This window comes from Pungitius pungitius, chromosome 18 (genome assembly GCF_949316345.1).
Source record: "Pungitius pungitius chromosome 18, fPunPun2.1, whole genome shotgun sequence".
In the NCBI taxonomy this organism is placed as follows: Eukaryota; Metazoa; Chordata; class Actinopteri; order Perciformes; family Gasterosteidae; genus Pungitius; species Pungitius pungitius.
The window spans coordinates 14,862,818-14,890,014 of NC_084917.1; the positions used below are offsets into that span (position 1 = coordinate 14,862,818).

The window sequence follows — 27,197 nt, forward strand, 5'->3', positions numbered from 1 at the left end:
ATGAGAAATAATGATATACTCTTTGTTTTAGTCTTTCAAACTGTCTTTCTTATCACACTCGTAACACAGCATGAAAACAAAGTTAATGATCAAAGTTGAAACACAAAACCAATGGAAAGTTGAATCTCCACCTCTGTTGGAATAGGACAAGGTTCAGAGAAAACAAACAGTGCGCAGTGACACAGTGCTTTCAGCTGAGCTTCTTGACTATAAAAAGGATCAGCAACAGCTATTGAAATGTTCAGTCCAGCAGAGAGTGCATCATGAGGGGTTTAGTGTTTCTGCTGTTGGTGGCTGTGTCCAGTGCTAAGGTCTACGAGCGATGCGAATGGGCCCGAGTGCTGAAGGCTTATGGGATGGATGGCTACAGGGGCTACAGCCTGGCTGACTGTGAGTATTACAGCTTCAGTCTAAAAATACAACTTCTGAAGCATCAATATATTACTCATTTCTCAACATTTTTACTCTTATTTTGTAAGATAACCATACCGGCCTAACATTTTAATGCGTGCCTTTTTTATATACTTGTACTTCAAATCTGAAAAACCAAAGAATGTACAGTAACATTAGAAATTCCAAGACATTTGCTAGTTTGTATTTGTTTTCTATTCATTTTGATAATGATGTCATGGACTTAATTTGATCTTCCCCATTGAGCTTTTTATGCCAAGTGTTGAGCTTTCTGACTTCTGTGTGTTTCCATGCCCAATGTTACGTTTTCAGGGAGTGTGTATGTGCACCTGCTGTGTTTCTTCTTCAGGGGTTTGTCTGAGCCAATGGGAGTCAGGTTACAGCACCACCGCCATAAACCTCAACACCGACAGATTACGGCATCTTCCAGATCAACAGCCGTTGGTGGTGTAACGACGGGCGGACCCCCGGCTCGAAGAACGCATGTGCGATCGAGTGCAGCGGTCAGTGATAAACTAACACATCCAAAATGTAGACTGCCGATCTGTACTTTAGTGTGGACCTACATACATCATAGCCTCACTGCTGTAAAAGGTTAGCCTACTATATACAAATAAACTTTATCAAAATGAACATGGCTCTAGTTTACCAATAATCAACAAGGCGTTCACAAGCAACACAACGTTTTGTGTATCAGGTCCAGCTGAGCCAGCCTCGCACTCCTGATCTAAGTTGCCTGTTATATGCTTTTGCAAAAAAATATTTTAGAGTCCATCGTAGCACAGAGACAGCACTGGTGAACAACAAATGAACTTCTGATTGCATCTGACAAAGGACTCATTTCTGTTCTTGTAGTGATGCGTTTGACATCATTGATCATTGCATCGTGTTACAGAGACTAGCGCATTCGAACTCCAATGCTAGTCCAGGAGTTCCCCAAGGAGCTGTGCTGGGAGATTTTATTAGAAAACAATCAAAAGCTTTCATTGTTTTGCAGATAAATCAAGTTGAACAAAAAAACCACCTCACTAAACTTCAAAAATGTCTTATGGACATCCAAACCTGGATGACCAGAAACTTCCTAATGAGGAGTAAACGGATGTTTTTTGCCTCATAAGTCAATTGTCTAGTTAAATTGTTTCTCTAGATGGCATTACTCTGGCAACGTAAATAATCTTGGAGTTGTTTTTGATTAGGATGTATCCATGGATTCTCAGATAAAACACATGTATCACCTACGTAGTAAATAAAAAATTAGGCACATCTTGTCTCAAAGTGAAATGTGTAGATTACTTGCAATTCTTTATTGCAAGTAATTAATCCACTAAATCCACTACAGCCACAATAATTGTTGGTAATTCTTCATTATTACCAACTTGCTAGCATAATTCTGCGTGCTGCTATCAATATATGAATCACCCTCATTTCATTACTTTCAGGAATCAGGAATCATGATACTTTGAACATATTGTAAACCTTGTACGTTGTTCATTCTGTACACATGACATCTATAGCACTCTGTCCATCCTAATAGATGGATCTATTAGGTCCATCTGCTAGGGTTTCTACCTTTTTCGGGGGGGTTCCAATGTGAGGGTTTTGGGATAGGGGATGTTGTATGTGGACAGACAAATTTCTCATTTTGGATTTTGGGCTGTATACAAATTAATGCAGTTGAATTGTTTAGCACAAAACCTTTTGAAGTTAAAAGAAAAATACATTATCTATCAGAAGGTATCAAGTCTCCATGAAAAAGGATTTAGTGATAAATTTAAGGGGCTTTGAATAAAAGCATCCAAAAACTTTTTATCAATTCATTTTTTTCTTACTGACTCTTCGAGAGGCATATGCTGTATTCAAAGTTAAGTTACTGTCTAATTTTTGAAGCTGATTTCTTTTTCATCCCAGTTCTTGTTTCTGATGATGTCCGTGTGGCAATCAATTGTGCCAAACGCGTCGTTAGGGATCCCAACGGCATGAGAGCCTGGTAAGTATCCAACTTTGTTGCTTATACAGCACAAACCTGCAAATGGAGAAATGAATGTTGTCCCTCTGGCTGGTTTTAGGGTGGCCTGGCGCAATCGCTGCGAGAACCGTGACCTGAGCTCCTATCTGTTAGGATGTGGTCTTTAATGAAGGCAAAGTCGTTGACTCTGTCAAAGTCTCCCATTTTTGGCATGGAAGGGAGAGATACTGAAGTCACAAATGATTATATTCTAATGACCACAGCTATAATCTTTACTTTCAATTGATTTACTCATTAAATTCTAGTGTATACCACTCATATGATGGTTGTATAGATGTTCTGCCTTTCTATGGGTTTTCTGTGTGAGAAACCCCTTTGATGCTAAGCCACGAAGATCCTCAAATCCTTGAAATGCGAAAGTTCTTAGCGTTTTGGCAAAGCAAACCCTGATCTTCATATTTGTAAATCCCTGCTCACAGACAAGTGTTTTTTTAATTTTTAAAGCTGAAGAATAAAGCAAACAGAAATCTGATTCAATTTGTGACTTTACTTGATTTTTTTAAGAATAAACACCTTTGACAGGTGTGAGAAGCAAAGTGAAGCTCCAGTAAGCCCTCAATCGGCAGATCAACGTACTACAAAAGAAGCAGAAATGGACTGTGTCGCTCCCGAAGGCTTTGGTCTACTGCTCCCGGCTTCAAGAACTACACCAGTGCACCAGCAGTCAAACTTTCCGTTCCTTGGGTTGAGGGTCTGAGGATGGAGGGTTTGTAGATAGTTCATTTGGGATTAAGATATTGGATGGTCTCATACAACTTGTGTACTACTGAACCTGTAATAGATCCAAAAAAGCCTTCATGGATAATTGGTTAGACAACAGCGTGGTGTATTCTTTAAATTCTTCCATTTTTCATAACTTAAGGCATCAGTCACTACAGTACAAAAGTATTCACGGAAGATTTTTTTCAGAGATGCTTTCAATAAATAATGATTCGAGATTTAGTGGAAAATATTATAAACTATTACATAAACCAGATTATCTGCAAAAAAACAACTTCCTCTACCTTCAATTCTGAAAAGTAATGTCACTGCAGAGTTGCTGTGAGGATTTGATGAAGGAGAGGTGTGTCTTTAGTTTGCGGCGGAAAATGCAAAGGCTCTCTGCGGTCCTGATGTCATCGATAGCTCATTCAACCATCTCGGAGCAAGGACAGCAAAGAGTCGCTATCTTGTCGAGTGTTTAGCTCTCAGAGAGGGAGGAAAAGGCAGTTTGGCGGATGCGGAGCAGAGTGTGCGAGTTGGGATGTAGGGTTTCACCATGTCCTGGATGTAGACTGGACCCAATCTATTCACAGCATGGTACGTGAGTACCAATGTTTTGAACTGGATGGGGGCAGCCACTGGTAGCCAGTGACGAGAGCAGAGAAGTGAAGTAGTGTGAGAATTTAGGAAGGTTTAGGACCAGTCGAGCTGCTGCATTCTGGATGAGCTGCAGTGGTCGAATGGCGGTAGCAGGGAGACCTGCCAGGAGAGAGTTACAGTAGTCAAGGCGGGAGATGACAAGAGCCTGAATCAGTACCTGCGCTGCCTACTGAGTGAGAAGAGGTTGTATTCTCCTGATGTTGTAGAGCGTGTATCTACAAGATTGTGTTGTCACTGTAATGTTGGGAGTCAGGGAGAATTGGCTGTCAAGTGTCACACCGAAGTTCCTAGCAGTAAAAGTGGGCGTTAACACAGAATTGCCAAAGTTAACATGGTTGATATTCCAATGGTAAGCGGACATCCACTGAGAGATATCAGTCAGAGAGGCAGAGATCCGAGCCGCCACCTGTGAGGGAAGGAGAATTAGTTGGGTGTCATCGGCATAGCTGTGGTAGGACAAACCATGTCAGACCACCATGACAGAGCCAAGAGAGTTGGTGTGGATGGAGAAGAGGAGGGGACCCAGGATGGAGCCATGAGGAACTACAGTAGTAAAAAGACAAGGTTCCGACACAGATCCTCTCCAAGTTACCCGGTAGGTGCGGCCTTTAAGGTAGGCGCGCCTTGAAGCCTGACTGGTGGGGGTTAAGGAGATTGTTGCGGTGGAGATAGGAGGAGAGTTGGTTAAAGATTGAAAGATTGAAAGGTTGAAACCCACGTTTCAAGAGTTTGGGACAAAAAGGGAAGAAGAGATACCGGCCTGTAGTTATTTTCTTCAGAAGGGTTGAGCGTGGGTTTCTTCAGGAGTGGGTGAACTCTTGCCTCCTTCAGAGAGTTTGAAAAACAGCCAGATAACAGAGCATTGTTAATGAGACAGGTGAGGAAAGGAAGAAGGTCAGGAGCGATCGATTGTAGGATATGGGATGGAATGGGGTCAAGAGGGCAGGTGGTGGGACGGGCAGAGGTTACTAAGGTAAGAACTTTGTTAGGAGACAGGGGGAAAAGAGGGAAGCAAGGACGTTAGAGGTGAAGTCGGTGGGACACAGGTAGTGGAAAATGGGTTTGAGAAAGAATGTTTTCTAATGCAGAGCACGATCAGAGCTGCTGTTACAGGATTGAAACCGTATTCCCTCGTTGAGAGAGGTAAAGAGAGAGAGAGAGAGAGAGAGAGAGAGAGAGAGAAAGCATCTGGCAGTGAAGCAGACATTTAAATGTGTAGTTGCAGTGATCAGAAACTGGCATCATAGAGGCATTTGGCAAATGCAAATGAGGGTAGAGCCGGCAGGCTGCTTCATCTCGTCTTTGAAGCCAAATGCATAGTCACACAATGCATAGTCACATATAGAAAGTCCAACATCTGTCACGGTTTGGGTTTACTTCATGTCTTATTTTGTAGTTTCATGCCTCTTGAGTCCCTGGGTTAGATTCACTTCCTGCCTTGTCCTATCATCCCCTGTGATTGTCTGCCGTGTTCATGATTGTTTCCAGAGGGGCTATCTCTAACCCGCAGCCACGCTTTGACAACATTTGTAAAACAAAGCAAGCCCAAACCAGTCTGATCTTGCTGTTAAATGTGGGGAAATACGTTGTTTGCGCTTGTTGTTTGCACAAACAGAAAAACTAATATTTTGAATATAAAGGTTTGCAAAGGAGCGGAAATTTACAGTAACTTTCCGTAAACTTTCTGTGGGAATTTTGACCTTTTTGCTGAATTTAATATATATGTATAAATAGTAGTATAAGTATACGATAATATAAATATGCTGCTCTGCACTGCCTCTCACACGGCAATTTTCGCTGATGGCGGCTTGCCGTGATTATAGCCTCCGCAACCCGGTTCCACCTCGGGTAAACAAGGTTAGCTCTGCCTGCTCTTAGCATTAGTATGCACTGTGAGTACAGCTGTTATGACCATAAGTGCTGTCGACATGTTGAGAGCCATTTAGAGGCAATCAAGACACTCCCGTACTCAATCTTGCACCTTTAAAAGGCAAAGTCACAATTTCTTTAGTTTTATTAGGAGTTAGATGCGGAGCTCTGTGAGGTGGGATGGTCACAAACCCAGCTGATTGAAGAGTCACCACAAAATGATGCTTGTTATTCACATAAAGTACACAGAAAACTTAGGAGTTAAATTGACTCTGTGAGATTCAATTTTAACTCTAAGCTGGTGTTAATATTGTCCAAATCTTCCAACCATCCATCCATCCATCTTCAACCGCTTATCCGGGGTCGGGTCGCGGGGGCAACAGCTCCAGCAGGGGACCCCAAACTTCCCTTTCCCGGGCCACATCTACCAGCTCTGACTGGGGGATCCCAAGGCGTTCCCAGGCCAGTGCAGAGATATAATCTCTCCACCTGGTCCCTAGGGAGGCGTCCAAGGGGCATCCTTACCAGATGCCCAAACCACCTCAACTGGCTCCTTTCAATGCAAAGGAGCAGCGGCTCTACTCCTCGCGAATGGCTGAGCTTCTCACTCTATCTCTAAGGGAGACGCCAGCCACCCTCCTGAGGAAACCCATTTCGGCCGCTTGTACCCGTGACCTAGTTCTTTTGGTCATGACCCATCCTTCATGACCATAGGTGAGGGTAGGAATGAAGTTTGCCTTTCAGCTCAGCTCTCTTTTCGTCACAACGATGCGATAAAGCGAGTGCAATACCGCCACCGCTGCTCCGATTCTCTGGCCAAGCTCACACTCCATCTTCCCCTCACTCGTGAACAAGACCCCGAGGTACTTGAACTCCTTCACTTGGGGTAAGGACACATTCCCCACCCGGAGTAGGCAGTCCATCGGTTTCCTGGCCTCAGATTTGGAGGTGCTAAACCTCATCCCAACCGCTTCACACTCGGCTGCGAACCGCTCCAGTGAGAGTTGGAGGCTACAAACCGAGGATGCCATCAGGACCACATCGTCTGCAAAAAGCAGCGATGAAATCCGCAGCCCCCCAAACTGTAGACCCTCCTCCCCCCGACTACGCCTAGATATCCTGTCCATGAAAACCACAAACAAGATTGGTGATAAGGCGCAGCCCTGGCGAAGGCCAACCCCCACCTCCCACATTTTCTCTCGGGGGACCCGGTCATTTGCCTTCTCCAGGTCCACAAAACACATGGATGAGCATACTCCCAGGCCCCCTTCAAGATTCTTGAAAGAGTAAAGAGCTTGTTCCACGACCAGGACCAAAACCGCTTTGTTCCTACTACCAGGGAGGCTTAGTAGTTTGATACCCCTGTAATTGGCACACACTCTCTGGTCCCTCTTTTTGAAGAGAGGTACCACCACCCCGGTCTGCCACTCTTTTGGCACTGTTCTAGACTTCCACACAATGTTGAAGAGGCGTGTCATCCAAGACAGCCCCCCAACACCCATTGCTTTTAGCATCTCTGGACGAATCTCATCAATGTTCCAATCTTGTCAGTGTTAAATCAACACTCAACTGCGAATTTAACTCGGAATAAGTGTAAAAATACAATGAACTTTAGAGGTATTGGTACATAGTTTTAAACATTTTTCTGAGTCGCCGCACTAGCTGTCCCCCCAGATAATCTACAAAAAAACCTGCTTCCTCTACCTCCAATTCTGAAAAGTAAAGTCAATGCAGAGTTGCTGTGAACCTGCATTCTTCATGTCTCCCATTTAACTTTGGCAATGTTACATTACATTATTACATCATCAAATAAGCCAATTTACCACTTGTTATAGATAAGAGCCATTATAAATACTACAATTTGCTATGTTTTTAGTCATGGTATAGTCTGAAGAGGTGTATCTTTAGTTTGCGGCGGAAAATGTAAAGGCTCTCTGCGGTCCTGATGTCATCGATAGCTCATTCAACCATTTCGGAGCGAGGACAGCAAAGAGTCGCGATCTTGTCGAGTGTTTTGCTCTCAGAGAGGGAGGTACAAGCAGCTTGGTAGATCCCCGTTTTGCAGTCTGTATGCTAGGCTAGGCTAATCACATCCTGACTTCAGCTTCGCACTTTACTCACAGACATGATATTCTTGTTGTTCTTAATCCTTACACTCTCGGAACGACGGAAAGTTGTGTATTTTCCGAGATGTTGTACCAAGGTTGAGCTAACTGCAAGGTGTACAATATTGATTAACTACATCATTGATAAAACACAGTCCTCATATCGACAGACAATTGTGAATATAATCATTTATTTACTACAGTCCAAAAAATGTACACATTTTCTCTCAAAGTATAAAATTTGTCTTAAATAAGCAATCTTCTATTTCATATTCATGAAAATTCTCATTATTTCATCAAAAATCCTTGAAAACTGACAACAAATTCAATACCACAAACAACCAAAATCATCACAGAGCACAAGAAGAGTTGGTAGAGTTAGCAAAAGCCGTCCAGCAGTTTGCCATCTGACTTTGGGTTTGTTAAGGGCGTGATCAGTATGTTCGTAAAAAATATATTTTTTTCAGCATCATATCAAAAACCAAGAAAAGTGATATCTGAATCTGAAAAATAAAGTCAAAGTAATCACTTGTTGTAAAGTTTGTACAGATGATAAAACCCAGCGAGGATTAAAGGCTTTGGTTGTTTTAGTTGCTCCACTTATTGCTGCTGATCTGTTCTATGTTGCTGTTTCTGCTGTTGCAACTTTTAAAGCTGAAGCTACTTGTTGTCTTGTTGTCAGCCCGTGTGGCTGATGCCATTATTGCTGTAGTTGCTGCTCCCAGATTTCCACATGAGGATAAATCCTGAAAAGGGTTTCCTTAACGGACAGGTTGACGGAGTTTTCCAGTGAGACAACCGATCAATGCACGTGTTTCGGTCTGCGGGTGGTCTGTTTTCTGGATGAAGAGGACTATGATTATAAACCTGAGGCTGGTCAACAATAGAAACCTGGAGAGAGAGAGAGAGACAGAAAGAGAGTTATTGTCACAACCGTTTTTTAACATTTGTAGTCACAGTTATCACAATTAAAATTAAAACCGGCTATACTTTCCATATACAACAATATATAAGAACACTATGAATATGGAAGCTTTTGAGTGAGGACATTTTTGGAATATTTTTATGAGTGGGCAAATTCTTCAAAATGGCTTAATTTCCAAAGAGGGAAGATTTCTTTCTAAAGGTATGACTAGTTCTGCAGAGCGTGGAGAAGGACACCTTTTAGAGGGTGGAATATTTCATTTGAGAAAGGGCCCTCCCACGTATAGAAAGGCACTCAGGTATATACCCATGTTTTTTTCTAACAGATAGTGTGAGTATAATTGAGGCTCCCTGCAGACACCTCTAAACAAAACTCTTCCCCCTACTTCCATCCTCTCTTGAAGCCAAATTGACTTGTTAAGCTTGTCTTAAAACCTACTTAATAAAAACGGAAGAAACAGTCTCTGCCACCTTTATCCACCTCCTGCTGAACAATAAACATCAGCCTCTGGACAAAAAAAGTCCAATTAATGTGGAGAGCCTCCGTGCTAATCATTAGCTTCTCCATTAACCCCTCGACACCTTCCTCCCGTCTGCTGCATTAATGAGCAGGGCGGGGCTCCAATTGCGACCCCCAGCCTGCGGAGGCCTTTTCCCTGCACAGAAACGTTTCAATTATACATGAAACACCAGAGTGAACCAGGACAGAAGGATTGATTTCAAAGAAACTGATGTTCTCATCGTACTACAGCCCATTCCGAATCCCAGGTTTTAAGTCATTCACATCGTAATGAAAATATGAAAACGGAAGTCATGAGCCAGAAGTCATGAACGTGTCATTTCATTTTCATATCAACAATTTGGATCCAACTATTTTGGTCCCTCATCATTTTAAACAACAAATGAACACATTTTAAATCCATAATTGGGCCATTTTAATCCCTCCTCATGTTTTTTTGTTCATTTTTTATTTACCCCATTTCTATTTTCAGTCTTTATTATTTCATTTGAATTTCAAAATTTCCTTGTTGTGCCCGTCTGAATACTTAATTTCCTCACATCTGTTTTAATTATTTCATGTTGGCCCTTCATTTTGTTATCATTTTGAAAACATTGTCATGTTTTGAACACCTCTTTTTCTTTTTTAATCATTTATGGTCTTTTGTCATGCTCTTACATAGAACTCTACCATTTTAACATTTACATGACCTCCTCCTTTCCGTTTCGAATCCCTCATTGTGTCATCAGGACTTCCTCAGTGTTCCTCTTCATGAACAGTGTTGCTAAATTCACCAAACACACTACAGAATAAACTCTTTGTTTCTCTGTACTGATTCATTGTTTTACTATTTTAGCATCTTAATGTGTCTGTATCTGAAAGTACTCCTTCAGTGTTTCAAAATAGTCATGTTTAAGTGTGATAATCCTCAGCTCAGTCTTAATTACTCCCTAATAATTAGAAAATCCTGATAATCTGCAGCTTAATCGAGCCAATTCAGCTGACTGACATGCATACACACACACACACACACAAACACACACACTCAGCAGTTATCAGCCTTGTGAATGACTTTGAAGCAGATAATTCTCTGTGTCTCAACATCCACTAATTACTAGCGGCTTAGAAATGCTGCAGGAGTCCGAATCAGCTCCTCTGGAAATTACAAGATACACAGCTAATAATCACACACACACACACACACATACACACACACACACACACACACACACACGGACCAGTGTGTTTGCGTCAAACTGCTACAGTCTTTTCTCAGTCAGCAATGTGAATCTTTCGTCTCAATCAGATAAAAAAAACCCAGTCTGCACATTTAAAGGAACAGTGCTTCATGTTTGAAATCCTAGAATCCGATGAGCAGACTGGATGTCAGTGATTACTGATGTCTACATTCAAAGATATGTTTGACCGAGCTGTGTAATGGTTTCATTTTGACAAATCTCTCATTAGATGTATGAATTAGTATTTCATACAAAAATAGATGATGATCAGTTTCTGGCATCTGGCTTGGTAAGGCTGTAGACACTTGGCACTGTCATCATGCAGCTGAGTCTGATCAATGTAATACGTTTGGCAGATCATTTCTCATAAACCCTTATGTGATGGAGGAAGTTCATTTTGAAAAGACACAATGTCCAAAAATGTCTCCAGTCACTGTGTAAGAGATATGCATTTTTGTTTTATTTTGCTGACAGCACTTTTACCATAAAGCAACATTTTGAAAGCAGGAAGCTGTGGTCCTGCTACTACTCCTCCTCCTAAAAGGATCTGAAAACTTCTAGTAATGGAGTTCTGAACCTCCCTGTTTTATTCCTGCTGCGTAAGCAGCACTGGGGCTTGAATCCCGCCTACGGTGCCGTGTTTCCAAGACAGAGGAGAAAGCGAGGAGCCACAGAGGAGGAAGAGAACGGAAGCCACAAACTCAGCCATAAAACCTACATAAATAAATGAGCAGGCAGCAGCAATAACAGTCACTGCAGCAGGAAACGAACAGAACGGGCTCAGGTTCCTGCAAAGATTTAGAAAAGGTTGTTTCAACAGCTGGAAAGCCGCCCGAGAGACACACACACACACACATGCACGCACACGTACAACCCACTGGTTGGCCGCAGCCCACTCTCTCTGGTGCAGCTATAAAAACCCATTAGTAATCACTGCTCGACTCTCAGCGCCTCTTTTTGCCCAAACGACTTCCATCCAGCCAATCTGCATAAATCTGCATTAATGGACGATTTTCCCTCCGCAGAAAACAAATGTGCTTTAAAGAAAAAAAAATTCGAAAAAAAACCCCTCTCCTTATCTGTCAGCTTTTAGAGGAAACATCTCAGAGCAGGTGAACACACACCATCCATCTCACAACGCACACCAGCTATTAACAACTGATAACGCAAGGCGTATCAACAACACTCGCAGAGGAAACATAATGCAAGTGGTGAACTTGACGAACATTGCTGATGTTTTAACTATTCTTATGCAGAATTGCAGCACGATGACATAAAAAGTCAATGCAAAGACACCCGAGTAAATGTAAAATAAAGTCCCAAGAATGAATCAACACAAATTACATAACAATATTGTCCAAACCACAAGGATGCGGCAGTATTACACCTTGATGACATTATTTTGAGGGTTAATGGAGCGTAGCGTAGCACTGACCAATCACAACTCCAAAAAGCACTCTGACACAAAGTCAAAGTCAGTTTGAGGATATTTTCAGGGGTTTTGTGGCACATTAGAGATTTTCATTGAAATGTTCCCCAGAGGATGACCCTCTGTTATGTAACGGCCCAGTGACCTTGGCTTTATTTCCATCATCAGGACAAAATGCACTTTGATCTTAAAGTCAGAGCTGGAATCCGACTAATCTAACAGATGAGACTTTTCTCCTTTCTCTGGGAAAACCAAAAGAAAAAAACCTTCCAGATTTAAAACTCACAACTACAAAACAGCCTTTTTCCCGAAAGCATGCTCTGCGGCCGGATCCTGTTGCCACGGCGACCCTGACCTGGATAAGCAGCTGGGAAGCGGGATGATGGATGGATGTGTGAACTTCTGAAAGTAAATGTTTTTTAATTTGGTTTTGTTTACAGGCTCTGCAGAGTGAAATATAACCAATAACCAAACAAACTGTAATATAACACACGCACACACTGAGGCATCACATTAACCATCAACACACAATCCAACAACAGCCCCACGGCCCATCAATCACACTCACACTCGCACACACACAGACACACACATAGTCGGCTGCTTGGCTGAGTTTCAATCAGACGCCAAGAGTCCCATCAGCAGTCACATCCAGTCTACAAACACACACACACACACACACACACACACACACACACACACACGCGGACAGCCAGATAGGGTTTCTGACAGAGCAGATTGGTTGTGCTTCTACATTGTTCAAGGCATTTAAAGAAGCAATTCTTTAAACTGCAGCTTAGAGTAATTAATATATTTTGAGTGTCTGACGTATAATAGTAAAATACTTCAGTATTAAGTTACTAATTTGTAGTTCTGTATATGAGCAGTTAGATATTTCAATATTTTTCCTGCAGTTTTCTTGTTGATCACATCTAGTTACAATAGATGAGGTGTCAGGTGGTTTGATCATTTTGGTGGATGACCTGTTTGTTCAGTAGTTTATAGCTCAGTAATTATACACATTAGTGTAGTGGTTAAGTAGTTTAATAGTGTGTTGTTTTGTAGATCAGTAGGGGTGTAGTTTATGTTTAAGAGGACAATAGTGAAATAAATAGTTATGTTGTTTAATCGTTCAATAGGATTGTAGTTTGTTTGTTTTGTGATTCCATAGCTTAGTAGTGAAGTGGTTTGTCAGATTAATAGTGTGGGAGTGTATTTCTGTAGATTAATATTTCTAGTCAGAAGTATTTGTTCCTTTTGTTGTTTCAAAGTTAAATAGTAGTTTAGATGTTCAGTAGTTCTATAGTAGTGGCTAAATAGTTCAATAACCAACAGTAACAGGAAGCTGCATCGTGTGGAGGTGGAGGGCATGTGGGTGGTGTCAGCTGTGTTGTAAGTGACAGATAATGATGTACAATCAATATATTACACAGTTTTTTCATCATATGATTTTGACTTTCAACCATCTCTTCACCTCACTGAGACTTTTTTTACACTGACAGATATTTTATCTATTTTTCCAATTCTCCGTTTCTGACTGATGTTCACATCATCTCCCATAGTAACACAACCTGAAAGCAGGTTGTGTTACTATAAAAACTTGTTGTTTTTTAAATATTTTTTTTCTTCTAAAGACTAAATCTAAGTAGGTCTAATGAGTAATCACTTTAGAAACGTGTATTTTAGACACTGTTGTTTAATTGTTCACAAAACTACCATATTGGAGGCAGAATTCAATCAGGTGGAACATGTTGAACTTCCAGCTAGCTTAGCCTAGCAGCTAGCTTAGCATAGCGGCCTGTTTGCCATTCACCCCCCTTCTATTTGACACATGGAGGAATTCCTCGGCCCAGTTTTGTTTTTTGTTCTGTTTGTTTTACTTCCAATGCAAAAAGCTCTCTCCATCTTGAGCTACTTGCATTCTCCGATGTAACTGACTGCAGCTAATGGACGATTCCTGTTTAACAAACGTACGTTAACTAAGTTAAAATATCTTGTTGCAATAATCTTGGCCACATTAATCGCATAGATTAATGCGTTTATCTTGACAGCCTTATATATATATATATATATATATATATATTATATTAAATTATATATATATATATATTATACACAGTTTAAGAAGAATAAACTACAGTACAACTGAAAAAAAGAATAAATTAGATTCTGTTTGAACTATGAAACTCAAAATATGATGACACCATGGAAGTGTTATTCTTTCTGATTCTTATTATGCACAAAGATGATGAATTACTTGGTTCTTCCGTCTCACCTGTCCATCTTCAGGCCGTCTTCCCTTCCAGAAGCTCTCGGGTGTTTTCGGCGGCCCGCGCCAAACCGTCAGCCATCAGTGCATCCTCCAGACTCTTCCTGGCCTGGTAAACTTTCAACTCCTGCTCCCTAAATACACATTCACAGAGCAGCGGAAGAGCATGTGTTACTATGGCTCCTATGCATGCACATGAAACACCCTGAACCTAACAAGAAGGAACAAACATCACAGAAACCATCAAACAGCCAGTGGACTGCAAAAAAAAACACAAGCCAAGTTTAAACATCGGGCCTCAAACCAAAAGAGTGCAGAACAGCAGCAACAGTGGCCACAAGGCGCAAAACAAAGTGTCCCACATTGCGCTTGATAAAACTCTTTGAAATACCTGGCAAACTAGAACATACTGTACAGTGACAGCAGTACAGGTAGACATGATGATGCTTACATACATCACTGACATACATATGTAAAATGCTGAATAGACCACATCGTTAATAAATAGCGATTGAGCTTATAATAAAGTCATATAGTCTCACTTGAAAGTCCGAAGCGTTGGATGTTTAGTGTACGAATGCGTTTGCTATAGAGTGAACTGTTGAGTCTCCCTCTAATGGACCAAAAATGGGGGCTAAGGATGCGAGTTGCCCTTGGTATATCAAATCTGTGTTTATACGTTAGGATCTATTAGGAATATCGACAGCTGAGTTTCTTTCTCCCTGTTATCACTGAGAAGAGAAGATGTCCGGCACAGAGAGGAGACTGGATTAATAAACAGCCAATGAGGTACAATGAGACACGGCCGTGCAACACAATGCCATCTGCTTCTGTTAAAAAAGGTTTGAGGGATAAATTACAGAAAAAAATATTGTTGAGAAATGAGAAAGCTCAAAGGAATGCTCAGAGGTAACAAAAATAAACTTTAAAAAAAAAGAATCAAAACAGTTTGATATAGCAGAGGAGATAAAGGATATACGAGCTGGAAAGGGAGGAGGGAGAGGAGAGGAATGAGAGCGATTTAGGATGACAAGCACATTCAACTGAGCAGAGAGGGGGGAAGAGGCAGAGAATTGGAAATTAATGGAGGGGAGAGATAAGAAAAGCAGGAGGAGTGGGAGGAAGGGAAGGAGAAGGGAGGTGTGGGGGGGGAATAAGAGGAGAGGAAGAGGGGATGAAATGGGAAAGAGAAATAGAGGAGAAAGACAATAATGCATTGTTAGAGGGGAGAGGTTGAATGGGATGGAGGGAAGATTTTAAATAAGTAAACAAAAGAAAAACACAACAGAGGTAAGGGAGGAAGAAAACACTGAAAAGAGTAACAAAAGACAAGAGGAAGGATGGAAGGAGGTAGCAAGACAGCCAGAGTAAAGAAGGAGATAAGGAGATACAAGAAGGGACCAATGAGGACAGGGACAACGTTGTGATATATTCTAGTGATTCTGCTGTAATGGCTTCAGCCAGCTGTTCTCTGCTCCGTTTTCACCTGGACACACACACACAGACACGTGTGTGTGTGTGTGTGTGTGTGTGTGTGTGTGTGTGTGTGTGTGTGTGTGTGTGTGTCCACAGTGCCCCCTCCTGTTAGGGCCCAGTGCCGATACATACATGGTTTACAGGCACTCTGATCTGAGGATGGAGGACTTCTTATTCGTATCCCCTTTCCTTTTCAAATGGATGTAAGCATTGCTTCATTTTCTTGGAATATATAAGTATCACAGCAGGGTGATGCATATATGTATAGCATTTGTTCTTCTGCCAAAAAAATGCAATTGAATGAAGGCAGAAGGAATCTTGAGAGTTTGCTTCCCCCTAGCTGTCAATTTGAATTTTTCTTTCATCAATCATTCATTCTTACGTCCATTATGCACCTGTTGGTTTCAATTTAATTCAATCTTGCAGTATAACAACTTACAGACAACATTTCAGTTAATCTTAAACCTCAGATTGAAGGGACTCTGAATACAAACACCACACAAATCGTCAGGTATTACAGGCGTTGCTCAGCCTTCGTGGATTAACAGTGGTCTTTTTTTACATGATAAAGAAAAAGCAGGTATGTCTACATGGTATGAAAAAGTAAACAAAGACGGGATTATGGATTTCTCCGAGGGGATAAAACTTTGTGGGCCTCGAAACCTCAGAGTGATTTGTTTACTGGGCCGTTTCAAGTTAGCGACAGAGCAGCTCAGCTGCTAGCTGCCCTTCAAAAGGGGCGGGCTTACTGATAAGCCACTGCTGCCGCTGCTGCTGCCACGTTGAGGAATCAATAATGGTTCTGTACTGACTTAACCAGTGTCTTGCTAAAGTAGATTATGTATTTGTATGTAGAATCTGTGGCAAAGGGGCCAGGTTTTGGTTCGGGGAGTTTTCCGTTTGTAGTCAAAAGTGTTGACCAATCACGTTTTAAAGCAGACTTGGTTGTAATCAAATTGTTTTAAAATTAACTTGTAAGATGGCTACTTCAGCAGTGAAAAGGAAGGACGGGATCATTTGATCTGATTTGGCCATACCAAACCAAAAACAGGATGTCCCTAAATGCTAAAGCATCGCGAAAGAGAAGCAGTGACTCATATATGACTGTGAAATGCTAGTAATCTGCAATATTTATTAACAGGGGCCGCCGAACCTGAGAGTATTGAGTCTAATTGAAGAAGATACTTCTTTCTTCTTTCAAAAGTTACGTCGTCTCACATCTCCAGGTCAAACGTTCAATAAACTATGAGCTCCAAAGACACCTGATGCAATGGAATGAAACGTATCTTCAGTGAAGATTTCCCCACATCATAATACACCTTGCCAAAGTTCAAGTTTCAAAGTGAGAATGTCTCGTCGGAAACATAGTTACTGTCGTATCAATCATCTAGGAAGAAACCACAAAATAAAGTCTTTCATTTACAAAAAAGAAAGCAGTAAACTGTTTTTTTGGCCAGAGAGGCAGGATATCCAGAGAGAGCGAAAGGGGCACCATCTGGTGCCACATTTGCTGGCATGAGAGCACATCCCTGAGTGTTATCATTATCATCAAATTGGCACCATTGCAAAGCATGTCGAATTAGCTGTTAGGAGCTGCAGTTCGCAATGTACCATGGATGCACACACAACTATCATTGCTTGACTTTGATACTGAAGAGTAAACAACTCGATTTACTAAAATAGGTGGTTATTTGTTTATTTATCCCCTGAGAGTAGGAGTGAGCCTGAATCTATAGGTATGTGCCTCGTGTTTGTGTGCTCAGAATTGACTGATTAGATGAACATCGCCTCCACGACCTGATGTTTGGGAACAATTACTAATACTCATTTCCTGTTCTTTTCAGCTGGCAGCATGCACTTTGCAGAAGCAAGAACCCATTCTTCTTCTCCTTATCTGTCAAAATGTACACATGGTTCCCTGCAGCACAGTGAAAATGAGAAGCGGTGTGGGAGCGGATGGCGGCCACGTGTCTCACCGGATCTGTTCGTCGGTGACGGTGAAGGACTTGCAGAGCGGCTGGGACGTGTTGAGCCAGATGGCCGGGTTCTTTTCGGCAGCCATAGTAGTCTGTCCCGTTATGGGGGCGGAGCTCATGTGCAGGGCGCTAGCGATGGCCGACAGCAGAGTGTCATCGCTGGAGTCCGGCCCGACGCCTGCAGCGAGGGAGAGAACCCGGAGGTCAGAGGTTGGGGCTGCATCGTGGTGCGTGTTCAGATCTGTGCTGGAGACTTACTCTGCAGGCATTTGGGCAGGCCCATGGTCCTCAGGACTCCTTCTGACACATCTGATGACTGCAGGCCTTTCAACCTCCTCTCCCAGAACAGCTGCCAGCAGACAGAGTAGAGAATGAGTTTCAGTTTCCTTTCATTGTTTTCTGATTGGCTCCCCGCCCCAAGTCTGCTGCCCTGTAAAGACTGTGTTCCTGCCCTGCCGCTGCCTCACATTAAGAGCTTTCTCAATGACTCAGAAACAGCAGAAGATGTTAATCAGTTTTAAGTGAAGGATGCAAAGGTGACCAGGAATGAAACCCAACCACACGGCCTTTACTGACAATGCTACACAGTCCACCCAAAAATACTGAGGCTCTTCTCAGTTTAAGGTTGGTTTCACATGGGATGTGACCAAAAATTGTACTTGGTCTCCTGGATCTTATAGCTATTTTTGGTTCTATTTTGTCTTTATAATACAGGATCTCCACCTCCCTCTTCATTGATCTCCCCCCATGCTTCTTCCTCTCCTTTTCGTTATGCTTCACCTGTCATCCCAGCATCGTTCATTCCTTCTTCTTACTGCTTTTCCCATGACACACCAGCACCCTCTAGTGGCCCCTGTCCCCATGACAACCTGCTTGACGCTCTGTATCTCTTGTGTAACAGTCTGACGCCCCTGGGCATTGCCATGGCGACACCAGAATGCGTGCGGAAGTGTGTGTGCGTCAGCCTCTCACCTGTCTGGGCTGCTCGCAAGCTCTTTGCAGGTCTGCCTTCACCTTGTTGCTGGGGTGACTCGTAACCTTGGTAACGGGTTGTTTAAAGATGGATGCCGTCTGTCTGATTGGCAGCGCTGTGTTCAGGTCAGGTTTACCTCCCTGGATGAGACAGAGACAGAGTATGTGTGTTGGTGTCATGTTTCCCTGCCCTTCTTTCTCATTCATTTTATTCCCACCCTTTTCTCATTTTTACCTTCTTACCTTCTTTTCCTTGCTCTTTCCTCCCTTTGGGACTGAAAATGGACCTATAATCTGTGTGTTTGGGCTCTTGCGTTTGCATGTTAACGGGTTACCTCTAAGGTGAGATGGTGGTGGTGGTTGGTTTCATGAACACATGCAAGTCAAAATGTCTGCCGTGTTAAATTCCTGAAACTATCGATCTTCTCACATTCACTCCTGGAAAAACTCGACGGTTGTCTTTAAACAGAAGTCAAACCAGCTCTAATTTTTCATCAAGACCTGCATGAAGCTTTCATCATTTCATCCACCATCATCCCTGTTCCCAAGAAGCCCAGGATCACAGGACTGAATGACTACAGGCCCGTCACCCTGACCTCTGTAGTCATGAAGTCTTTTGAACGGCTAGTCATGTCCCACCTGAAGACCCTCATCGACCCCCTCCTGGACCCCCTGCAGTTCGCCTACAGAGCCAACAGGTCTGTAGACGATGCTGTCAACATGGCCCTCCACTTCATCCTCCAGCATCTGGACTCCCCAGGAACCTACGCCAGGATCCTGTTTGTGGTCTTAAGCTCTGCCTTCAACACCATCATCCCGTCTCTGCTACAGGACAAACTCTCTCAGCCCCACGTGGATCACTGACTTCCTGTCCGGGATGCTGGGGTTACATTATCTCTGCCTCTCGGTCCATCGGCACCGGTTCCCCCCAAGGCTGCGTTCTTTCCCCTCTGCTCTTCTCCCTGTACACCAACAGCTGCACCTCCAGTCACCAGTCCGTCAAGCTCCTGAAGTTTGCTGATGACACCACCCTCATTGGACTGATCTCTGGTGGGGACGAGTCCGCCTACAGGTGGGAGTCTGACCACCTGGTGACGTGGTGCAGCCAGAACAATCTGGAGCTCAACGCCCGGAAGACAGTAGAGATGGTTGTGGACTTCAGGAAGAACCTTCCCCCCTCACCCTGTGTGACTCCTGGGATCCATCATCACCCAGGACCTCAAGTGGGAGCTGAACATCAGATCCATCCCCCAAAAGGCTCAGCAGAGCTTTATCTTTATTTCTTCTTACTTACTAACCCATAGCAAATATTCGACCCTCATTGGGTAATTCTCGCTGTCATTGTGTTGGTTTGATCAGCCACGAACCTGAAACAAACCAATCAGAGTCAGAAGAAGGCGGGTCTCTTGGCGGAGTATCGATTGGCGGAGGCAGCTCCCGATATCCCCACACGTCCATCTGAAGTATGCATCACGAGGGATCGCAGAGTCGCACCCGTCCCGTAACTTCCGCGCCCCCCCCCCCCCCCCCCCCCCCCCCCGTCGACCCGCATCGTAGCGTCCCTTATTTTTTTTACAAAAGGTGGCAACCTTAAGCGCACGTCAAACCTGACGACATGGCAGGAGAGTGACTATGGGGAAGAGTTTTTTTTTACTACAGTTAAAGATGCGTCTCATGTTGCAACGGCAAAGCGGCGCAGTGTGGAAAGACACTTCAGTACGTGTCACCAAAGCTACCATGCTAGCTACCATGCTAACTACCCTCCTGGCAGACTGCGGTCATGTGGACCGCATTTCAAAATGACATTCGCCTCTATGTTAGGTATTACGGTAAAAGGGGCTGTACAGCCAAAAAGGCACTGATCATTTGAAGTGTCTTTTTTCAATCTTTGAACTGTCTTTAAATCAGATGGCAGACGGGTAACACTCTTCTGACACTTGGTCCTACTTCATGTTGACCTCCTCTATTAACATGTAAAGATACATAAAATATTACTAATTAATGTACTTTTTGAGAATATTGAAGGTAAAGTTAGTACTTTTGCCATTATTTTCGTCTTTTTTCGATCCTATTTCACGTTGACCTCTCCTATCACCATGTCAAGTTACATAAAATATTACTGTGTACTTTTTGAGAAAGTTGAAGGCAAAGTCAGTAATATTGCCATTATATTCGTCTTTTCTCAATCTTTGAACTGTCTTTAAATCAGATACAAGCCGGGTAACACTCTTCTGACACTTGATCCTATTTCATGTTGACCTCCTCTATCAACATGTAAAGCTACCTTCAATTTTCTCAGAAAGTACACAGTAATATTTAATGTAACTTGACATAGTGATAGAGGAGGTCGACGTGAAATAGGATCAATTGAAAGCAGAGTGTAACCCATCTTAGATCTGGTTTAAAGACCGTTCAAAGATTGGGATTTGACACTTCATAGATGGGCGATTAGTGCCTTTAAGGCTGAAAGCCCTTTTACCGTAACGCCCCCAGTAGAAGTGCATTTAAAAAGAAATGCGGTCCACATGACCGCAGTCCAGGCAGCGCACTGCAGACAGAAAGCACTTTGGGCCAACAACAAAAACATTTCACAAGTCCGCTGATAAAATCACAAAAAGCGAATGAAGCTTCCTTTTTAAAAGTCGCACATTTTTAAAATGAAGAACAAGAACGCCTTTTTAGAAATAATGTTCCATGTTTAAATATACCTGTGTTTCCTACTCTCACCTACTCCTCTCACTATTGTGTGTATATGTGTGTATATATATATATATATATATATATTATTATTATTATTAAAAGGATATCTGTGCTACTTTGATTTTCAGAAAGTTTTGTATCAAACAAGTACATCATAGTAGAAGTGAGTGAAGGTGGCGCATGGAGTAGCGTAGTGCGCAGGGAGCCGCAAGGTTGGCGGTTTGAATCCTGGCTGCCCCATGTGCCATATCAAAGTGTCCCTGAGCAAGACACCTAACTCCGAATTGCTCCCCAGGGCAAAAATGTAACCCATGAGTTATAATGCAACGTAAGTCGCTTTGGATAAAACTTGAGATAAATGTAATGTAATGTAATCTTCACAGTACCCAGTATTTCACAATACTCAGTATTGTGAAAGTTTCAAAAATGTTGGTGACCCCTGAGCTAATGTAACTGAAACCACCGACGGCCTCTTCATAGCTAACGGCTAACAGGGTTAAACATACATAAACTTCATAGCTAACAACTAACAGACCTAAACACAAATAATATTCTTAGCTAAAGGCTAACAGAACTAAACACACATACTTTTCATAGCTAATGGCTAACAGAGCTAAACACACAGTCTTTATAGCTAAAGGCTAACAGCTAAACACACCGCTGATTGCATTGCTGAGCAAACACACCTGGAGGACATCTGCCCTCTACTGACTGCTCCCGTCTAGTTCTTCCTGATATTGTCACTGTGTGTGTCAAGGTTAATTCTTCTATAAACTGCAACAGCACCACACAGAAGTGCATCATTCATTGAGACATGACAGCACAAATGCATTGTTTGTGGAAGAGAGTGTTTGGGTCAGCTTACCAAAAGGTAATATACCCACAAGGGAAGACAAGTGAGAGTCAACAGGCCTACGAGACTTTAAAAAAGTCTGTGTTAATACAGCAACATCTGATGCGTCCGAGTCGGAGCACTTAGAAGAATGAGAAATACCTGAAGACCTGTGAGACCCGAGACATTTCTGAGATCATTGACTGGACCTGAGCATTACAGCCCCGGTAGCAGCGCACCAATGTTGAGGGCAGAGGACAGACCAGCACCTCACTGGTCCTCGTGGTGAATGAGTGCTTCTCCACTTGCTGCCCAGCCCCCTCCCCCACAGTGATTCATCAGTGTTACCTTGGCCAGGCCGAGCGGGTCGTGTCGAAGTCTCTGTTTGCTCTTCTGCATTTTTCCGGGCAACATCTTTCCCGTCCGGAAGTCGAAACATCCCAGATCTACTTTGTTTCCAAGGTAACGGGACAACTGAGGCTTACTCCGGAACTTCTTTCCCGAAGGACTGATGGAAGAAAGAAAGGCAGACAAGAGAGAAGGAAGAGGGAGTAAGATGGATGACTTGTTTCCAACAAGGATCATTTGTATTCTTTTATTTGCTAGGAATTAAAGTTATCCTAGCTCAAATTAAGACTAGACAGAATAAAAGTGGTAATAGTTTGAAAAGGAGAGAGAATTAGAGAAATAGTCTTTGGAGTTGTAGTATTATCAGTGATAGAGGTATCTTGAATTCACGTTTCACGCAGACCAAAGTAAACTTTCAAGATCTGTAAAGCTCCTGAATCTCTTGGAAGGCCAAAGTCAGAATCAATCTTAGTCAAAAGGTTATGATAGATGGACCCGTGATCACACGTGTTATGGGTGCACACGGAACTCCTGCTCCTCGTTATCAACGACGGCAGCTGCCATCTTTACTTTTCTAATGGCGCTATCATTGGCAACGCCCCCCCCCCAGCACTCCTCAATCTGCATTCTTATCAGTCCTTGTGTCACATTTAGTTGAGGACGATCCAGCCAGAGGTTGTCACTCCACCAGCTAGCCCGTCTATACGACACGTTCACTAGCACCTTTAAAGATACGTACACATACACACACAATAACGCGTTATTAAATACATACATAATTATACATAGCTTGTGTATATATTGATATATGCTGTCAGCTGTGACATAAAATCTGACACCTGCAGGAAGTGACGAGTTATCACAAATCACCCACACTAACATGTCGAACCTGATTCGTTAATGCCTTTATTCACATTGTAAACGCTCAGAAAATTGTTGAATACTAAACACGTCAGGTTTTACCACCTAATATTTGCATCTTTATTTGAAAGTATTCATGCTTTTAATAAATATATTGATATATTGATGTACGGATTATTCGCACAACCCCCCCCCCCATGTGTAATAGCCTTTAGGTTCAAACCATTCCATAAATAAGTGAGAACCAGACAAAATGTCCCAAAACATCCCTAAAGGTCCTAAAGAGCAGTTAGTCCTCACAGAGATTGAAGTACAGGAGAACCCAGTCACTCAGCTGCGTCTGACATGTAGGTCAGCAGCAACAAAGCAGAGATCAGAGGCTGTGTGTGTGTGTGTGTGTGCGTGCAGGCGTGTGCATGTCTGACGGTATCATAGATGGCGCTAGTTGTTTTATTTTACTCCAGCTCTGTACTGAAGCTCATAACGTTCCGCTGTCTTCTGATGCTGAGGGACTGAATCTGAAAGGGCTTCCTGTGGAGCAGCATGGGTTTTGTAACGATGGAGCCCTCAGAGGCCCCGGCAGCCTGTTTACTGCTCTTCCAGTCAGACAGCCTGCTGACTGGTTCCCTGACTGGAACCCATGAGTCACGTCACAAACTGAAAGCAAAGGCGAGCCACAGCTGCGGAGGCAGCGCTAAAGGCTTCAGGGTGTGACGGAGCCCGCCGATAAACAGGAAGTGAGCCGCCGCGGCTCCGCGGGCGTCACGGCCTAACCACTGCATGCGCGACATCATTTCCTCTGCCATTTTGTGCAGCTGTAGCCGGAGGAGATACATAAAAAACCTCAGAGTGAACTGGAGTCTGCCTTAGAGACGAGATGTGAGGGTGATTAAGGCGGAGGAACCCAGGGACAGAGGGGAGCTTGAGGTCATTTGAATCCCCTCGTTGTTGGTGTTGTAATGTGCATGAAAAGTGCATGAAGGATGAAACAGAGCTGACGCTGAAACTTACTCATTACTGATTTTCTTTTCTTTTTTTGGATTGCGCTTCCATAGAGTTGGGGGACTTGTGAGAGAGAGATTGATTGAAATAAAAAGAGAAAAGGTCAGACTTTAAGCAGGACGGGCTGAGTCATCCTGACTTCATTCCTTTCTTGTCTTTTTGTAATATGTTATTGAAGGAGAAATTAGAGAAAATAGCACAACAAACTACAGCCAAAATGACCGTACAACACCTTGCTCAATATGTATAATATATATATTAGATAGATATGCTGGAATCTGATATATGGCTGGACCATGTATGGCTAAGTACCCAAACTCTCAGCAGTATGTTGGGAATATGAATTTGTGTATGTTAAAGCATTGTACGGAAGGGGAGCGCCTATCTCGAGCCTGCTTCTACGCTGCCTTCTTTCCAATACATTTTACAACTTCAAAATGAAAATGATAAAAGTATACAAAGGTAGCATGCAATGGTTACGGGAACATCCTCAATGTCAGTAATTGAGCACTATGACTTCAGGAAGAACGCAGCCCCACCTTCCAAACCCTTGACTGACCGATGGTGTCACTTTTTCAGCCGCAGAGGAAGCCTTTACAGGGCTAGCCACACTAGCTAGTATCGCTAATGATAATATTAGTGGTAGTAATCATACCAACCAAAGTGAACTACTTTAGTTTAATACTGAATAAAACTGAATCATAAGCTATAATGCTTACATAACAGTTTGATTTGCTTGGTAAGTAACATGTGTTGGTATTCTGTAATAAGCTTTCGATAAAGTAGTTGTGCGCAAAGTTGGCGGAGTCCACCACCTGCGATCTCAACCGATCGCTCACTCATTCAAACTCACTCAAACGAAACAGCGTGAATTGCTATCATTAAAATTGATTACTATAACCCGATTTATTGATTCAGTTGATCTTCCATGTATTCATTCAGCACATTATAGTTAAACACCAACATTACATGCGCAGCACTTTGTCCAAAGAGGGCCTTACTGTGCTAGCTTCACAGCACAAGTACTGGATGTAGCTAACTAGCCCCACTAGATTAGCAACCATTCGATTTTTGATTGAGAATTATATATGATATACTTAACGTGGAAGCAGAGCGGTATTTGTGGGCAAATAGATACCAAAAGTCAAGGGGCTATTGCTTCTTAAGAAACACATGACACTTGAACAAGAGTAGTGGATCCTGATGTATAGATACAGTGGCGTCACACATGATCAGATCCGAGCTTGTGTAGATTATCACATCATTAGCCAGTTTATCTACCACTCTATAGGGTCAATAAAGACAAAGTGGAACAGACGTAAAAAGGCTCAAACCCCATCCATTAGTTTTTGTTGGGACTCGTGGCCGCAGTGTTTAAACCCTGCACAGGATAGGGTTTCAATATTTAAAGAATGTTATAATAAACATGTTATGATGACATGCCTGACAGCAACTGAGTTACCCAACACTCTGATCGACGTGTAACTGCACGCTCACAAGCGCCGCGGGCAGGGCAGAGTTAGGAGCGTTACCCGCGGGGGGTCGAGCTATCGACTGATCGCGGGCAGGTCGATTAGGGGGGGGTACCTGTAGTAGTAGACGTCGCTCTTTCCAGCGCTCAGTCCGGACTTCCGGATCACTTCTTCTTTCTTCCAGCCGGGAGGCAGAGCGGGGCAGTCCGACCTCTTCTTCTCCATCATCGCGCACTTATGTGTCCCGCGATTGCGCTCCGATTGGACCGATCGATCGGTTCACCCCGGCAGAGGGACCCCTCAGGACGAGCAGCGTGGCGGTGAGCCCCTCGCGCCACAGCGGCCCGGGCGGACTGACGTCACGGACGTTACGGTAACGGCGGCTCTCCCTCCCTCCGCCCCGCCGGTTTGTGCTGCTTATTTCGGGTTAAGTACAAATCAAAAAGTATCCCGGTTCGGAGCGCGAGCTGGGATCTCCCGGGATAAACTGCATCCGGCTCCGGATGGGGTTCAGTTTAGCAGAACTGCTAACGTACCTTCGGAGGGGACCAAGCGATGATCGGAACTGAACAGGACCAACGGCAGGCTGTGACGTCTGCGATATCGCACACGCGCACACGCGCACACATGCACGTACACGGTCGCAAACGCGCTGGCAGAGATCGTCTGTTGAGACAAATGGATGACTCGGTGGGAAAATTAGCAACCCATTAAAGGGCCAGTGTGTCGCCTTCTCTCCTGTTTATCACAAATCAGGGTAGGCTAATTGTTATTGAGTCGCTATGGACATTTACATAATTCCGTGTGATTTACTAATTTAAAATCAGACTATACTACAAAGATTACATGTTTTTACTTTATTTAAGAAGAATGTAATATGTTGTCCTTTACTTTACAAATTGTACAGAGGTATTGTACATTACTTGACAAATTAAACTTGAATTCTGTCTACTTTCCAGCAGAGGGAGGCTTCTCTGATTGCAAAAATAACTCTGATTGAATAGAAGTCGATGAGAAAACGAAACTATCTATGAATTTCTAGTTTCAAGTTTTCATCAATGCAGCATGAGGTTCATTTAGTAAGTTATGTTCTAATTAGAGTCAAATAGACAATAAAACAAGGTAGGGCGGGGTCGCTGTGATTGACAGGTGGCTGCTGCTACCATGGCTGTATACAGTGTCTCTACCTCCACATTCCAAATATGGTAACTTCCTTTCATTGGCTGCATTAAAAAAATAACACTGTCAGTCAGTAATCCAAGATGGCGACAGTAAAATTTAAGAACACTAGGCTTCCAATCCATTTTGGGATACAGCCAGCCAGCGGCCGCAGACACCTGCTTTGAGCTTCACCAAGTGGGCTCAAGAAACCCATATGGGTGATGGAGGACTACATCCATATTCATTCGGTATTTGGTTTACATTT

General features: G+C 43.0%; 2 protein-coding genes across 4 annotated transcripts; one reads left to right on the plus strand and one right to left on the minus strand.

Annotated features, from left to right (window-relative positions):
* Window positions 1-202: 202 nt before the first annotated feature.
* Window positions 203-2,909, plus strand: lyz (lysozyme). Its single transcript, XM_037485351.2, is given in 5 exon segments — window positions 203-390; window positions 761-818; window positions 820-914; window positions 2,320-2,398; window positions 2,478-2,909. Coding segments are annotated over 5 exon segments (426 nt in total). The 5' UTR covers window positions 203-263; the 3' UTR covers window positions 2,545-2,909.
* Window positions 2,910-7,971: 5,062 nt separating this feature from the next.
* mbd2 (methyl-CpG binding domain protein 2) lies at window positions 7,972-26,429 on the minus strand. 3 transcript variants are annotated; one of them, XM_062558724.1, is made up of 8 exons: window positions 25,887-26,429; window positions 24,309-24,362; window positions 22,437-22,596; window positions 18,557-18,697; window positions 17,843-17,933; window positions 17,585-17,762; window positions 14,121-14,266; window positions 7,972-8,664 (listed from the first exon to the last, which is right to left on the minus strand). In XM_062558724.1, exons 1-7 carry the CDS (start codon window positions 25,997-25,999, stop codon window positions 14,149-14,151), a joined length of 855 nt encoding a protein of 284 aa, XP_062414708.1. In that variant the 5' UTR covers window positions 26,000-26,429; the 3' UTR covers window positions 7,972-8,664; window positions 14,121-14,148. The 3 variants fall into 3 exon arrangements, with proteins under 3 accessions (XP_062414708.1, XP_037340348.2, XP_037340349.2); XM_037484451.2 differs by having other exon boundaries at window positions 14,139-14,266; window positions 25,887-26,424; XM_037484452.2 differs by lacking the exon at window positions 24,309-24,362 and having other exon boundaries at window positions 14,139-14,266; window positions 25,887-26,422.
* Window positions 26,430-27,197: the final 768 nt, after the last annotated feature.

Bases quoted from the DNA above. Each gene is read 5' to 3' on its own strand.
- mbd2 (XM_062558724.1), bottom strand. From the start codon at position 25,999: ATGATGGAGAAGAAGAGGTCGGACTGCCCCGCTCTGCCTCCCGGCTGG. The intron at 17,763-17,842 runs GTAAGTCTCCAG...CCCTCGCTGCAG, and splicing joins CCTGCCCAAATGCCTGCAGA to GCGTCGGGCCGGACTCCAGC. The intron at 14,267-17,584 runs GTGAGACACGTG...ATGTGTATTTAG, and splicing joins GTCACCGACGAACAGATCCG to GGAGCAGGAGTTGAAAGTTT.